Source organism: Rhynchophorus ferrugineus, unplaced genomic scaffold, assembly GCF_030347505.1.
Source record: "Rhynchophorus ferrugineus isolate W39M unplaced genomic scaffold, kcgeb_rfMv2 rfM10, whole genome shotgun sequence".
Taxonomy (NCBI): domain Eukaryota; kingdom Metazoa; phylum Arthropoda; class Insecta; order Coleoptera; family Curculionidae; genus Rhynchophorus; species Rhynchophorus ferrugineus.
The window spans coordinates 1,081,127-1,096,149 of record NW_027472589.1 but is presented as its reverse complement, the minus strand read 5'-3'; the positions used below and the strand labels follow the sequence as shown (position 1 = coordinate 1,096,149).

Below are 15,023 nucleotides of genomic sequence, written 5' to 3'. Positions count from 1 at the left end.
TCACCATTACATCATGAAAACTTTATTAATATCAAGAGAGTGAATTTTATTTTTGCCGTATATAAATATTTTTCGATGTAAATTAATTTCCATCGCCAAATTAACTTCGGACGGTTCATTGTTTTGGTCTGGGCCAGCAGTGAAGCTTCTTAATCGAAGCCAGCATATCGCAGCATCGTCTTCAGAAAGGGAAGGTAAGATTTTCTCTCATATTATATATCATCTTATATATCAATATTCAATGTTATTTTTATTCCAGGACATTTTGCGTACGCAGAGTGAGTGAGTACAACCCTCATATAATACGTATTTATTGGGATAGAACTGAAGTAAATAATGCGAAGGGATTCGTTTTATTTACTTCAGTTCTTCATATTGTTCATGTCATTCGTTCGTTCGTGTATATTTTTGTATCCAATTTTAATGCCAAACTTTGATTTGTTATAGATGGAGGTACGAATAAAGTCGATGAATAAACAGCGACGATCATCTGTTAATTGTCCAGTGTTAATTCTCTCATTGCTGTTATTTTCGGATGGCTTACATGGGATACTTGTTTCTTGAAAACGTGTTTAAAGAAGTCCTCAAAGGTACTGGATTGGAACGTTGTTGGGGATCATAACTGAATTACAGCTAACTTCCAGATGGCTCTAGGTATTTTTCTCATTTTTCCGTTATAAGTAAAATATTATCGGCAAGATGTAATTTATCAGATACAATGGGATCTTGGATACAATGGATACCAATGGTCTTTATATAAATATTGAAAGATATAATCAAGCTTTCAACAAATATAGTATGTTGGGGCATTATGTAGATTATAAAAAAATTTAATATTTACCTTCGATCATATAATATTATAAAATAATAAATTTAAACTAGTACTACTAGTATTATAAAATATTGACAAATAATTACATGAACAACTGTCGGAATATATGGAAATAATTTTATAGGTTTAACGCGAAAATGCTCAAGGTTCATAATATTCTAAAGTTATTATGAATCTAGTAAATTGAAAATTATTTCGGATCGTTTAAGAACATAACTACCTATAATAGAGTAATATCATGATTAATGTTTTTAAATATATATTATTGGATATAATGAAGCTTATAACAAAAATAGTATATTACAACATTCTGAAGATAATAATTAAGTGTAAATAATTTACCTGGATTAATATAATATTAATAAATAATTAATATACACTGGTACTAGTACTACTTTTAAATATTGATGATAGATAACAATAACATCTATTAAAACTCATAGATATAATCTCTGTGTCCACCTAGACCGTACCAAAATAGGTACGATATTGTCTGATCTTAATACATGTTAAATAAAAAATTTAAAAAATAAAATTATTGCATGGTTAATAAAATTAGTATTGGTGGTGATATTCGATTTTGTCGATTAATTGCTATAAAAAATATTTAGAGTATATATATATTTGTATAATCGTTGTATGACAAAATGGTGAAGGTGCATATAATTCTAAATTTATGAATATATTAAATTGGAAATTGATTTAGGTCATTTAAGAACATTTCTAAAATGGAATGAAATCACGCGGTTAATGTCTTTATATATATATATATATATTTATATATATATATTAATGGATATAATCGATCTTATAACAAAAATAGTTTATTAGAACATTTTGAAGATAATAATGAAGTTTAAATAATTTACCTGGATTAATATAATATTAATAAATAATTAATATACACTGGTACTAGTACTATTTTTAAATATTGATGATAGATAACAATAACATCTATTAAAACTCATAGATATAATCTCCGTGTCCACCTAGACCGTACCAAAATAGGTACGATATTGTCTGATCTTAATACATGTTAAATAAAAAATTTAAAAAATGAAATTATTGCATGGTTAATAAAATTAGTATTGGTGGTGATATTCGATTTTGTCGATTAATTGCTATAAAAAATATTTAGAGTATATAGATATTTGTATAATCGTTGTTTGACAAAATGGTGAAGGTGCCTATAATTCTAAATTTATGAATATATTAAATTGGAAATTGATTTACGTCATTTAAGAACATTTCTAAAATGGAATGAAATCACGCGGTTAATGTCTTTATATATATATATATATATATATATATATATATATATATATATATATATATATATATATATATATATATATATATATATATATATATATATATATATATATATATATATATATATTAATGGATATAATCGATCTTATAACAAAAACAGTTTATTAGAACATTTTGAAGATAATAATGAAGTTTAAATAATTTACCTGGATTAATATAATATTAATAAATAATTAATATACACTGGTACTAGTACTACTTTTAAATATTGATGATAGATAACAATAACATCTATTAAAACTCATAGATATAATCTCTGTGTCCACCTAGACCGTACCAAAATAGGTACGATATTGTCTGATCTTAATACATGTTAAATAAAAAATTTAAAAAATAAAATTATTGCATGGTTAATAAAATTAGTATTGGTGGTGATATTCGATTTTGTCGATTAATTGCTATAAAAAATATTTAGAGTATATATATATTTATATATATATACTCTAAATATTTTTTATATATATTTTTTATATATATATTTGTATAAACGTTGTATGACAAAATGGTGAAGGTGCCTATAATTCTAAATTTATGAATATATTAAATTGGAAATTGATTTAGGTCATTTAAGAACATTTCTAAAATGGAATGAAATCACGCGGTTAATGTCTTTATATATATATATATATATATATATATATATATATATATATATATATATATATATATATATATTAATGGATATAATCGATCTTATAACAAAAATAGTTTATTAGAACATTTTGAAGATAATAATGAAGTTTAAATAATTTACCTGGATTAATATAATATTAATAAATAATTAATATACACTGGTACTAGTACTACTTTTAAATATTGATGATAGATAACAATAACATCTATTAAAACTCATAGATATAATCTCTGTGTCCACCTAGACCGTACCAAAATAGGTACGATATTGTCTGATCTTAATACATGTTAAATAAAAAATTTAAAAAATAAAATTATTGCATGGTTAATAAAATTAGTATTGGTGGTGATATTCGATTTTGTCGATTAATTGCTATAAAAAATATTTAGGGTATATATATATTAGTATAATCGTTGTATGACAAAATGGTGAAGGTACCAGTAATTCTAAATTTATGAATATATTAAATTGAAAATTGATTTAGGTCATTTAAGAACATTTCTAAAATGGAATGAAATCACGCGGTTAATGTCTTTATATATATATATATATATATATATATTAATGGATATAATCGATCTTATAACAAAAATAGTTTATTAGAACATTTTGAAGATAATAATGAAGTTTAAATAATTTACCTGGATTAATATAATATTAATAAATAATTAATATACACTGGTACTAGTACTACTTTTAAATATTGATGATAGATAACAATAACATCTATTAAAACTCATAGATATAATCTCTGTGTCCACCTAGACCGTACCAAAATAGGTACGATATTGTCTGATCTTAATACATGTTAAATAAAAAATTTAAAAAATGAAATTATTGCATGGTTAATAAAATTAGTATTGGTGGTGATATTCGATTTTGTCGATTAATTGCTATAAAAAATATTTAGAGTATATATATATTTATATATATATACTCTAAATATTTTTTATATATATTTTTTATATATATATTTGTATAATCGTTGTATGACAAAATGGTGAAGGTGCCTAAAATTCTAAAGTTATAAATATACTAAATTGAAAATTGTTTTAAGTCATTTAAGAACTTTTCTAAAATGAAATGATATCATGTTGTTAATATGGTTAAATACAGTAGTTTACTTTTAAAAAGTATTTGGTAAATATTATTTGAAAACTATATTACATCATTTATAAACCTAACCAATATTGAATGATTTCACGAAATCAAACTTAAAATTTATATTAAAACATATAATCTAACACATAACAAGTATAATATATCAGGACATTATGTAAATTTGGTGTCTACTAAATCACTGTGGAGATCATTGTATTTTTCTCTGAATTCATTAGCCATAACTTCAGGCAAACATTTTATGGCATTCTTGTAGACTATGGCAATCTGTTCATTCTCATCAAAAGATCTAGAAAACGGAAATGGAAATCAAATACTTCTTCCTTTACACCACAAAATATGCATACTTCTGTTCTGACAGTGTTGATATCCAATCAATCCAAACCTCCACATCCTGATGCCCAAACTGTTTGGCGTACAACTCAAATATCTTGACTTGCATTTGAAAGTCGTCCTTGATTTCCATTCGCTCCAACTTGAGCATTTCCTGGTGCAGTTCCTTCGAGTATGGGGGCCGCAGCGCCAGATCGAAATAGAGCATTCTGGTGTCTCTCATTTCTTTCATCAGGGAACACCAGTTCAGGTATCGGATTTTAAATATCCTTAAATTTAATCAGCATTAGGAAAATTAGAATTCTCTTCATTACTACATACTTGGAAACTTCTTCATATGGTTCCAGTGCTGCTCTCTTGAGCAATCCCTCCACCTTTTGTTCGCAGTGCAACTGTTGAGCTGTAATATACATATCCCAAATGGCCGAAGCTTTATGACCCACAGCCTTGATGGCTCTCTCAAATACTTCATCGGATTTCTCGAAATCCTTCTTCAACAAGCACAATTTCAGATATAACAGCCAGAGCTGAGTGGAACTGGGCAAATTCATTGTGGCTACAAAAATAATTCAATGACTACATCTAAAACTTCGTAATTATATATACCATCAGCTAAAACTTGCATCAGCAACTCTTCTTCTTCCCCACATAAGTCAATCCAAGCCTTCCAATGAAGCTCATCCAGTTTTATATTTGCTGCTCTGGCTTCCTGCAGAGCCTTCAGGGAATCAGCCTAAAAATACACACATAATTAGGGCTTCGGTGCTTACCTTAAATTAAGACCAACCTTTATAGCATTAGTAACATTAGGATTTTCTTTCTGAAGATCTATGAGGGTATCTAAATAATACTTCCACAGGGCAGGTTTCTTTTTAAAAGGCAACTTTGCTATGCCTTGCTCATATCTCATTATACACCTCTGTATTGAATGCCTGATGGACTTGTTAATCAAATCTTCTGGAGTCGCTTGATAATAATAACCTAAAATATACTGTGTGAATAACCTCTTTAAATGACCACTACCACGAGTTAAAAACCTTTCAGTTCCATTATAGCAATTACGTGCCATACTTTTTCCTCATATGGATATTTCTGTGTCAAACAATCCATTATATATTCCATCAATGAAGTAAGTTGTGCATGAGGTTCCAAGAGAGATAATATGTATATTAGTATCTCGAAATCCGGAACATGAATTAAAATATTGTCAATATACTGTTTAAATCTCTCCTCCTTTATTTTATCCGGATAAGTCATTTCAGCTTCGATCAAATCAAGATATAAATGTTGATCTGCCGGATGTGCTGCCAAACCCCTCAACAAAACCCTGACAGCTTCAACTTGGCCAACATTATTCTTGTACCACAAAGCTGCTTTTTGAAACACTGCAGGCTCACTTTGAAACTTCTAGAATTAAAAAAGCGTTACTCAGAGTCAGTAATGTAACAAATGGTAGCGCTACCTCAATCATTTTTTTGACATGAACAGCCGCAGCGTTCTTCAAACTAGAATTTTTATTGAGGAATTCTAGATACTCCATATTAAAATTAAAATCGTCGGAAAAATAAGTCAATGCCCTGTCATAACAGAACTGAATTCTCTTAAGAGTCATTATTTCTAGTCTTCCAATTTTCGCCAACTTTTTTTTGGATTTCCTTAGTTTGGCCTCACGCAACAGTTGCTCCTCAAACTTTATCACTTCTTTAAAATCAGATAATTGTTTTGTGCCCTTATTTAAACGATATTGGAACTGTGTTAACCGTTTCGTTAAAATTCTAAAAGAAAATTATTGTTTTCGTTGATAATACTATTAGGTATTGTTTATAATTCTTACCGCACTTCTTCATCGGAGAAAAGTGAACTCTTTTTAATTTCAATAATATCGTCGGTCATTAACTCCATTTTATTTAATTAGAAAACGATATAAGCCCAAGAAAATATTAAACTACCTTCTAACCTAGCTTTTGTCTAACTGCCATGTTGAATTTGACAGTTAAGATTGAGCAAGAATATCGATGAGAATATATTATAGATAGGTAATATATCGATAATATGTACTTGTGTTATTCTAAATAACAATTCTCAGACTATATAGAAATTATTTTATTAGTGTACTGACACAAAATGGTGGAGTTACTTTTATATTCTACATATTTATGGATATTATAAATTAAAAATAATTTTATATAATTTATAAATTTCTTTTTTTATAAACAAATTCAAAATGATTTGATGAAATCTAATACAAAAAATATCTACTGGAACATAATAAAACAGATAACAAATAGAAAAGAACTGAATTTTATATAAATTATTTTAATATTTTAATACTTTATTTAGAGCAATATAAAATTATTGTATAGTTAATATAAACCAGTACTAGTATTGATACAAAATATTAATGATTAATTACATTAACAATTTTTAGAATATATGGGAAATATTTTATTTGTCAATCTTGGCAAAATTGGGAAAATTTTATTCTAAATCTTTATAGATATTACCAAATGAAAACTATTTTATTAATTTATAAACTTCACGCAAACATAATCAAGTATATAACAAATAGAACATATCAGGATATTAAGTAAATTAGTTTAATATTATATTTATTAATTATTTAGTGCCATATAAAACTGCTGTATAAATAATATCAAGTAATACCTGTATTAATATAAAACATTAATGAATAATTATATTAAGAACTCTTACAATATATATAAATAATTTCATTTGTCGATCTTGACAAATATTTTCTCTATAAAAGTGGTAAAACCATTAGAGGTGAACGAGTCGTTATATTTCAATGAAAATTGGAAGGTAGATAGGGCTGATGGTACTCATTACGAATCGGAAACGCGAAACTATGGTGCTCATTACGAATCGGAAACGCGGAACTCTGCATAATCAATAGTTTCTCCATAAAAGTGATAAAGCCATTACTGGTGAACGCGTCTTTAGGTTTCGATGAAAATTGGAACGCAGATAGGGCTAATGGTGCTCATTACGAATCGGAAACGCGGAAGTTTGCATCAATACTTTATCCATAAAAGTGATTAAAACATTACTGCTGAACGCGTCGTTAGATTTCGATGAAAATTGGAACGTAGGTAGGGCTGATGGTGCTCATTACGAATCGGAAACGCGGAAGTTTGCATCATCAATACTTTATCCATAAAAGTGGTAAAACCATTACTGGGGAACGCGTCGTTAGATTTCGATGAAAATTAGAATGTAGATAGGGCTGATGGTGCTCATTATGAATCACAAATGCGGAACTCTGCATCATCAATGGTTTCTCCATAAAACTGAAATAACCACGACAGCTAAGCATGCTTGATTAGTCATGTTCCTTTAGGCTATGTTGGTTTAATGTATTGGTAAATCCAGAGGCAGTCCCACATAACCCGGTTCAACTCGTCACTCCAGGGCTCAATTTCAGACTTTTAAATAAAGATTTGAAAAGGCTTTCTCATGATGAGGTAGTGAAACAAAATATTCAATATTCAGTAGTTCTGTAAATACATATTGTCATTTCAATTTCAAGAAATTATTTTATTTAAATTATAAAAAAATTACTTTGTAATCATTGCTGTAAGATCATTCCTGCAAGATCCAAAGTTAAAATATTAGATGTAATATACCAAATATACGAAAGATATAATTCAATAATTGAGGACGAAATGACGAAGGGGAGTTATTAATATTAAAAATTATTGTAAAACTTTTTTTTAATTTAAAATACTGGTTGAAAATCGCAAGATACATACAAAATAATATGAATGATGATTTAGTCAAATACATTATATTTTATAAATGCATGTTAACCAGTATTTATGACATTATTGTACTTTTTAGTCAATGAATATGAAGTTCTACTCCCTTATCGCCTCCATTATATCATAATAAATGTGGATGTTCTTAGCTGTACCTAGCAGGTAATTTATTTTTTGAAAATTATATCTATGTTAATTAGTTTCATTATTAAAATATGTCTGATAGTACAATAATAGTTAAATATTGTAACACTAATATAAAATTATCTGAATTAGTATCATAGTCTCTACATCTGGTATTATTGTGCTTTTCAGTTAATGAATATGAAGCGAAGAACGTAGCACCTTCAAGAAGTATACACTTCCAATTACCCATAACAGAAATTGAACATTTAATTAATAGCCATTACAACCAGATCTACTGCGACCGCTGCAGACCTGCAAACTGAATTTCTTCAGCAAATAGCTGTGATTAGCTGGTAAGTTAAAATTTTAAAAACTATTTATAAATGTTTACTGTGGGGCCTACTATTCTCAAGTATCGAGAATGGGAGAACAACAGTGTCTATGACTAAATGTCACAGAATCTTGTCATTTTACTATTGCTATTCTTACATATTTCTCTATTTCAGGAACACCTCAAGTCAAGTCACCTGTGATATAGGAGTAAAAGAAGATATTGAGTGATGGTTTGGTTTGGTTTGACTACATCTATAAAAGGGAGAAGAATAAAAGAATTTGAAGATTTATCTATTATAATATTTAAAATTTATTAAAAATTAAAATATTAAATTAATTAAATAGTATTATAAAATTAACAAAACAGTTAGAGCGTGATCTCATATCACCATATATATATTTTTACGCATTTATGTCGATTTTGTGTAATAAGTAAATAAAGTTTCATATAAGATAACAGTTACTATAAAAATATAATTGTTAGAATAATTATGATTATTTAAGACGTATTATTTAATAATTAGAAACATAATATACAAATAAATATATTTTAACAAAAGGTGTTGTTTTCGTTTATCCTAATCACTTAAGACGAACAAAATTATATCAAAAAATAAAACCTTAAATTGTAGACCACCAAATATACAAATCAATGCATAATGTGATGCCTATATTTTCTTCACCCGTCAACAAAATACATATTTTAGTATATGAACCGTCAACCAAATATACACGTTACTATATATTAAGCTGCCTATAAGTTCAACATATATTAAACTTTTATCTGTTTGTAATTTTCTGCAAAGGTAATTTACTTTTTCACAGAGGTGAGAGGTATTATAGGAGAATATTGTTTAAAAAAAACCCTCGCCAATATGCCAAGATCTGAACAAACATTAAATAATGTTTAATGCACATAGTCAGATTTATATACTGAATATATAAATAAAAAGAAAAATTCAAGGAAAACGCACTATATCTAAATTTGCATCAAATTTGAAGCAAAAGAACATATAGTGTGTTGTCCGTGAATTTTTTGATTAAAAAAATTATTAGTCTAACATATGAGACGGACTATAGGGGAAGTAAAAGGGCGATATTTTTACAGTTACCTTCGCCAAACTCACAAAAATTAATATAAGGCACATAGTCGGTCTCAAATATTGGATACATTTTTTTATACGAAAAATTCAAGGGAAACGCACTATATCTAAATTTGCATCAAATTTGAAGCCAAAGCACATATAGTGTGTTGTCCGTGAATTTTTTGATTAAAAAAATTATTAGTCTAACATATGAGACGGACTATAGGGGAAGTAAAAGGGCGATATTTTTACAGTTACCTTCGCCAAACTCACAAAAGTTAATATAAGGCACATAGTCGGTCTCAAATATTGGATACATTTTTTTATACGAAAAATTCAAGGGAAACGCACTATATCTAAATTTCCATCAAATTTGAAGCAAAAGAACATATAGTGTGTTGTCCGTGAATTTTTTGATTAAAAAAATTATTAGTCTAACATATGAGACGGACTATAGGGGAAGTAAAAGGGCGATATTTTTACAGTTACCTTCGCCAAACTCACAAAAATTAATATAAGGCACATAGTCGGTCTCAAATATTGGATACATTTTTTTATACGAAAAATTCAAGGGAAACGCACTATATCTAAATTTGCATCAAATTTGAAGCAAAAGAACATATAGTGTGTTGTCCGTGAATTTTTTGATTAAAAAAATTATTAGTCTAACATATGAGACGGACTATAGGGGAAGTAAAAGGGCGATATTTTTACAGTTACCTTCGCCAAACTCACAAAAATTAATATAAGTCACATAGTCGGTCTCAAATATTGGATACATTTTTTTATACAAAAAATTCAAGGGAAACGCACTATATCTAAATTTCCATCAAATTTGAAGCAAAAGAACATATAGTGTGTTGTCCGTGAATTTTTTGATTAAAAAAATTATTAGTCTAACATATGAGACGGACTATAGGGGAAGTAAAAGGGCGATATTTTTACAGTTACCTTCGCCAAACTCACAAAAATTAATATAAGGCACATAGTCGGTCTCAAATATTGGATACATTTTTTTATACGAAAAATTCAAGGGAAACGCACTATATCTAAATTTGCATCAAATTTGAAGCCAAAGCACATATAGTGTGTTGTCCGTGAATTTTTTGATTAAAAAAATTATTAGTCTAATATATGAGACGGACTATAGGGGAAGTAAAAGGGCGATATTTTTACAGTTACCTTCGCCAAACTCACAAAAATTAATATAAGGCACATAGTCGGTCTCAAATATTGGATACATTTTTTTATACGAAAAATTCAAGGGAAACGCACTATATCTAAATTTGCATCAAATTTGAAGCCAAAGCACATATAGTGTGTTGTCCGTGAATTTTTTGATTAAAAAAATTATTAGTCTAACATATGAGACGGACTATAGGGGAAGTAAAAGGGCGATATTTTTACAGTTACCTTCGCCAAACTCACAAAAATTAATATAAGGCACATAGTCGGTCTCAAATATTGGATACATTTTTTTATACGAAAAATTCAAGGGAAACGAACTATATCTAAATTTGCATCAAATTTGAAGCCAAAGCACATATAGTGTGTTGTCCGTGAATTTTTTGATTAAAAAAATTATTAGTCTAACATATGAGACGGACTATAGGGGAAGTAAAAGGGCAATATTTTTACAGTTACCTTCGCCAAACTCACAAAAATTAATATAAGGCACATAGTCGGTCTCAAATATTGGATACATTTTTTTATACGAAAAATTCAAGGGAAACGCACTATATCTAAATTTGCATCAAATTTGAAGCCAAAGCACATATAGTGTGTTGTCCGTGAATTTTTTGATTAAAAAAATTATTAGTCTAACATATGAGACGGACTATAGGGGAAGTAAAAGGGCGATATTTTTACAGTTACCTTCGCCAAACTCACAAAAATTAATATAAGGCACATAGTCGGTCTCAAATATTGGATACATTTTTTTATACGAAAAATTCAAGGGAAACGCACTATATCTAAATTTGCATCAAATTTGAAGCCAAAGCACATATAGTGTGTTGTCCGTGAATTTTTTGATTAAAAAAATTATTAGTCTAACATATGAGACGGACTATAGGGGAAGTAAAAGGGCGATATTTTTTCAGTTACCTTCGCCAAACTCACAAAAATTAATATAAGGCACATAGTCGGTCTCAAATATTGGATACATTTTTTTATACGAAAAATTCAAGGGAAACGCACTATATCTAAATTTGCATCAAATTTGAAGCCAAAGCACATATAGTGTGTTGTCCGTGAATTTTTTGATTAAAAAAATTATTAGTCTAACATATGAGACGGACTATAGGGGAAGTAAAAGGGCGATATTTTTACAGTTACCTTCGCCAAACTCACAAAAATTAATATAAGGCACATAGTCGGTCTCAAATATTGGATACATTTTTTTATACGAAAAATTCAAGGGAAACGCACTATATCTAAATTTGCATCAAATTTGAAGCCAAAGCACATATAGTGTGTTGTCCGTGAATTTTTTGATTAAAAAAAATATTAGTCTAACATATGAGACGGACTATAGGGGAAGTAAAAGGGCGATATTTTTACAGTTACCTTCGCCAAACTCACAAAAATTAATATAAGGCACATAGTCGGTCTCAAATATTGGATACATTTTTTTAACCAAAAAATTCATGGGAAACGCACTATATCTAAATTTGCATCAAATTTGAAGCAAAACAGCATATAGTTTGTTGTCCATGAATGTTTAGGGTAATTTGTGAGATGGGCTAAATCGACCTCTTAAATCGAGAAACTCGAAAGTTGAAATCTGGTATCAGGACCATCCGATTCAGGCGGACTAAAATTTTACATACATACACCAACATCTCAACTTTTCAAGTAGCGGGAGTAGGACTTAAATGCCTCCCCGATACTGCTATGTTTCTAATGAAAATCCCGTTTTTAAATCAAAAAATGATTGAGATTTGAAAGTAACAACTTACCTTCACCAAAATGTCATAATTTTATTTGATATTCTATTATTTGCGGATATTTATTACTATTATATATAGGCAACTCAACATATGCTTAGGTATATAATTGGTTACCTAGTGGATTTAATATAATGAGCGTTTGTGTTTGTTTAGGTGACTAGATGTATGGTTTAGGCTTAATAATAACAATAGAATTAGTATTTTAGGAACATAGATTTTATTATTTTCTATTATTTCTGTTTCAGATTTCAGCAAGCTATCCAGAAAGGTTCAGAGTTAGCAAACCTGCTATCAAATCAGCTCAAGTTCTTCTGAAAACTTTTTCCTTTACGTGCAATCTTTATATAATACTAGCTGACTGAAAATCCAGCTTGATATAGGTTCAGTTTACCATTCAGTCAGTTTTGAAATAGATGGCCGAATAGTCAGGGCCGTATTACATACTGTTATGTAATGTTTTGTATATGTTTTGAGATCAAATAGCTGGGATGAATGATTTAGGATTAATAAAAACTCGTATATATGTATTAATATTTATATGTATTATATACAAGTACATTTACAATGATATACATCTGGATATTTAAAACAAAAAAAACATTGATTACAAATTTCGATGTACATTTTATACGTGCATAAACGTCATCTTGACTACATCACCCTGTTTCCTTTAACACTAGAGTGTATAGAACGTTATTTCCCCTTGTCGTTAGTCTTTTATTGGATATATGTACAAATCGAAATGATCGTGAATGTCGCGAGCTTTGTTTCTAAGTCAGTTTGTACAAAAATATAGGGATATTGTGTTTTTTTTTTGTTCGAATGCAAACAATATTGCTGTATACTGGAGTTTGATGTTCGAGTGAGCTGGTTACAGGAAGGTGTTCTCTATTTCTTTGGCGATTCCAGTGGCGTTGCCGTTCTTTGCTGAGGCCATACGAACTTGGATTGTACTTTGACTGGCGCTGCTGTTGTGCAGTCTGGTGCGGTAGTAGTATCCGGAAGCATCCAGGCCATTGTGTCTCGAGCGACAGAACAGTCCGCAGATGGCCTGGAACATTCTTTGGGTACCGTCCTGTAAATTAATTCGTATATTTGGTTAAGTGGTCGTTCATTGTTAAGAATAATTAAAAAACTGGGTGTAGAGTCATTTGAAACAACAAGCTTTAATTAAAATTTGAAATATTCCAGACATTGACAATATGGGATGATTTTTTTAAAACCCATAAAATAATTTGAATAAGATTGAACACTATTTTGTAGGTTATATCGGGATTGTACATATCAATTTTAATATTACTATTTATATTGTGTATAAAAGAAAGCGTAAGCATGTATATTGCATGAATAAAAGTCCATCAACGTTTAAAAATCATTATTGGATACGAAATTATCCAGAGTTTGATGAGCTGTTAAAAATGTGTAAGCATGTATATTTGATAATCTTAACGGGTCAATTGAAAAGTACCAAGCTTGACACATAGATGGCGCTACTATAATTAAATCCATATGTTTTTAGTTAGCCTTCAAAAGATGTGTGTATAAATTTGATAGCTGTCGGATCATTAGTTTGTGAATTATAGCATTTTGAGTGAAGCAACCTTTGTTATTGTAAAAAAATGGATAAAAAGGAATTTGGCGTGTTGATAAAATATTGCTTTTTGAAGGGAAAAAATATAGTTGAAGCAAAAACTTGCCTTGATACCGAGATTCCGGACACTGCCCTACGAAAATCAACCATCAAGTATTGGTATGCTAAGTTTAGACATGGCGAAATGAGCACCGAAGAGGGCGAACGCAGTGGACGCCCAAAAGAAGTTGTTATCGACGAAAACATTAAAAAATCCACAAAATGATTTTGAGTGACCCTAAATTGAAATTGAATGGTTCATTCATGATCATCATTTCACTCCGAAGTCCAGTCGACAGTCATCCGAGTGGACTACACTCGATGAATCCGCTCCAAAGCGTGGGAAAACGCAACAGTCGGCTGGAAAGGTTATGGCGTCTGTCTTTTGGGATGCGCATGGAATAGTTTTAGTGACTACCTTGAAAAAGGGAAGACACCAACAGCGACTATTACATGGCGTTATTGGACCGTTTGAAGGACGCTATCTCCGAAAGACGGCCGCATTTGAAGAAAAAGAAAGTGCTGCTTCACCAAGACAATGCACCAGTGTGTCACAAGTCAGTGAAAACGATGGCAAAAATCTACGAATTGATCTTCGAATTGCTTCCTCATCCACCGTTTTCTCCAGATCTGGCCCGACTATTTCCTGTTCTCAGATCTCAAAAAAATGCTCGCTGGGAAGAAATTTTCGTCGAATAAAGAGGTGATCGTCGAAACTGAGGCCTATTTTGAAGCAAAGCACAAATCGTACTACAAAAATGGTATCGAAAAGTTGGAGGGTCGCTATAATCAGTGTATCACCCTTGAAGGGAATTATGTTGAATAAAAAAAACTAATTTTGCCAAAAAAATGTGTTTTACTATGGTAGGCCG

The 15,023-nt window shown here is 29.5% G+C and overlaps 2 protein-coding genes and 1 long non-coding RNA gene across 6 annotated transcripts in view; 1 reads left to right on the top strand and 2 right to left on the bottom strand.

Annotated features, from left to right (window-relative positions):
- The first annotated feature begins 21 nt into the window (after positions 1–21).
- On the top strand, positions 22–8,860 carry LOC143203838 (uncharacterized). Of its 2 annotated transcripts, XR_013007447.1 has the most exons (6): positions 22–194; positions 260–282; positions 448–654; positions 8,109–8,188; positions 8,342–8,505; positions 8,659–8,860. It is a non-coding gene; the product is annotated as an uncharacterized LOC143203838 (long non-coding RNA). The 2 variants fall into 2 exon arrangements; XR_013007448.1 differs by lacking the exon at positions 8,109–8,188.
- Positions 4,019–6,232, bottom strand: LOC143204192 (U3 small nucleolar RNA-associated protein 6 homolog). The gene is made up of 8 exons (XM_076416677.1): positions 6,085–6,232; positions 5,713–6,025; positions 5,288–5,657; positions 5,038–5,231; positions 4,857–4,983; positions 4,572–4,806; positions 4,265–4,519; positions 4,019–4,206 (listed from the first exon to the last, which is right to left on the bottom strand). The coding sequence occupies exons 1-8, from the start codon at positions 6,150–6,152 to the stop codon at positions 4,071–4,073; spliced, it is 1,698 nt and encodes a 565-aa protein (XP_076272792.1). The 5' UTR covers positions 6,153–6,232; the 3' UTR covers positions 4,019–4,070.
- Positions 8,861–13,243: 4,383 nt separating the features above from the next.
- LOC143203579 (uncharacterized) overlaps positions 13,244–15,023 on the bottom strand; it is a 91,637-nt gene continuing 89,857 nt past the window's right edge. For all 3 annotated transcript variants that reach the window (XM_076415788.1, XM_076415789.1, XM_076415787.1), the window contains exon 8: positions 13,244–13,596. In XM_076415788.1, coding sequence (XP_076271903.1) covers positions 13,393–13,596 — 204 coding nt within the window. In that variant the 3' untranslated portion in view covers positions 13,244–13,392. The remainder of the gene's footprint in view (positions 13,597–15,023) is intronic.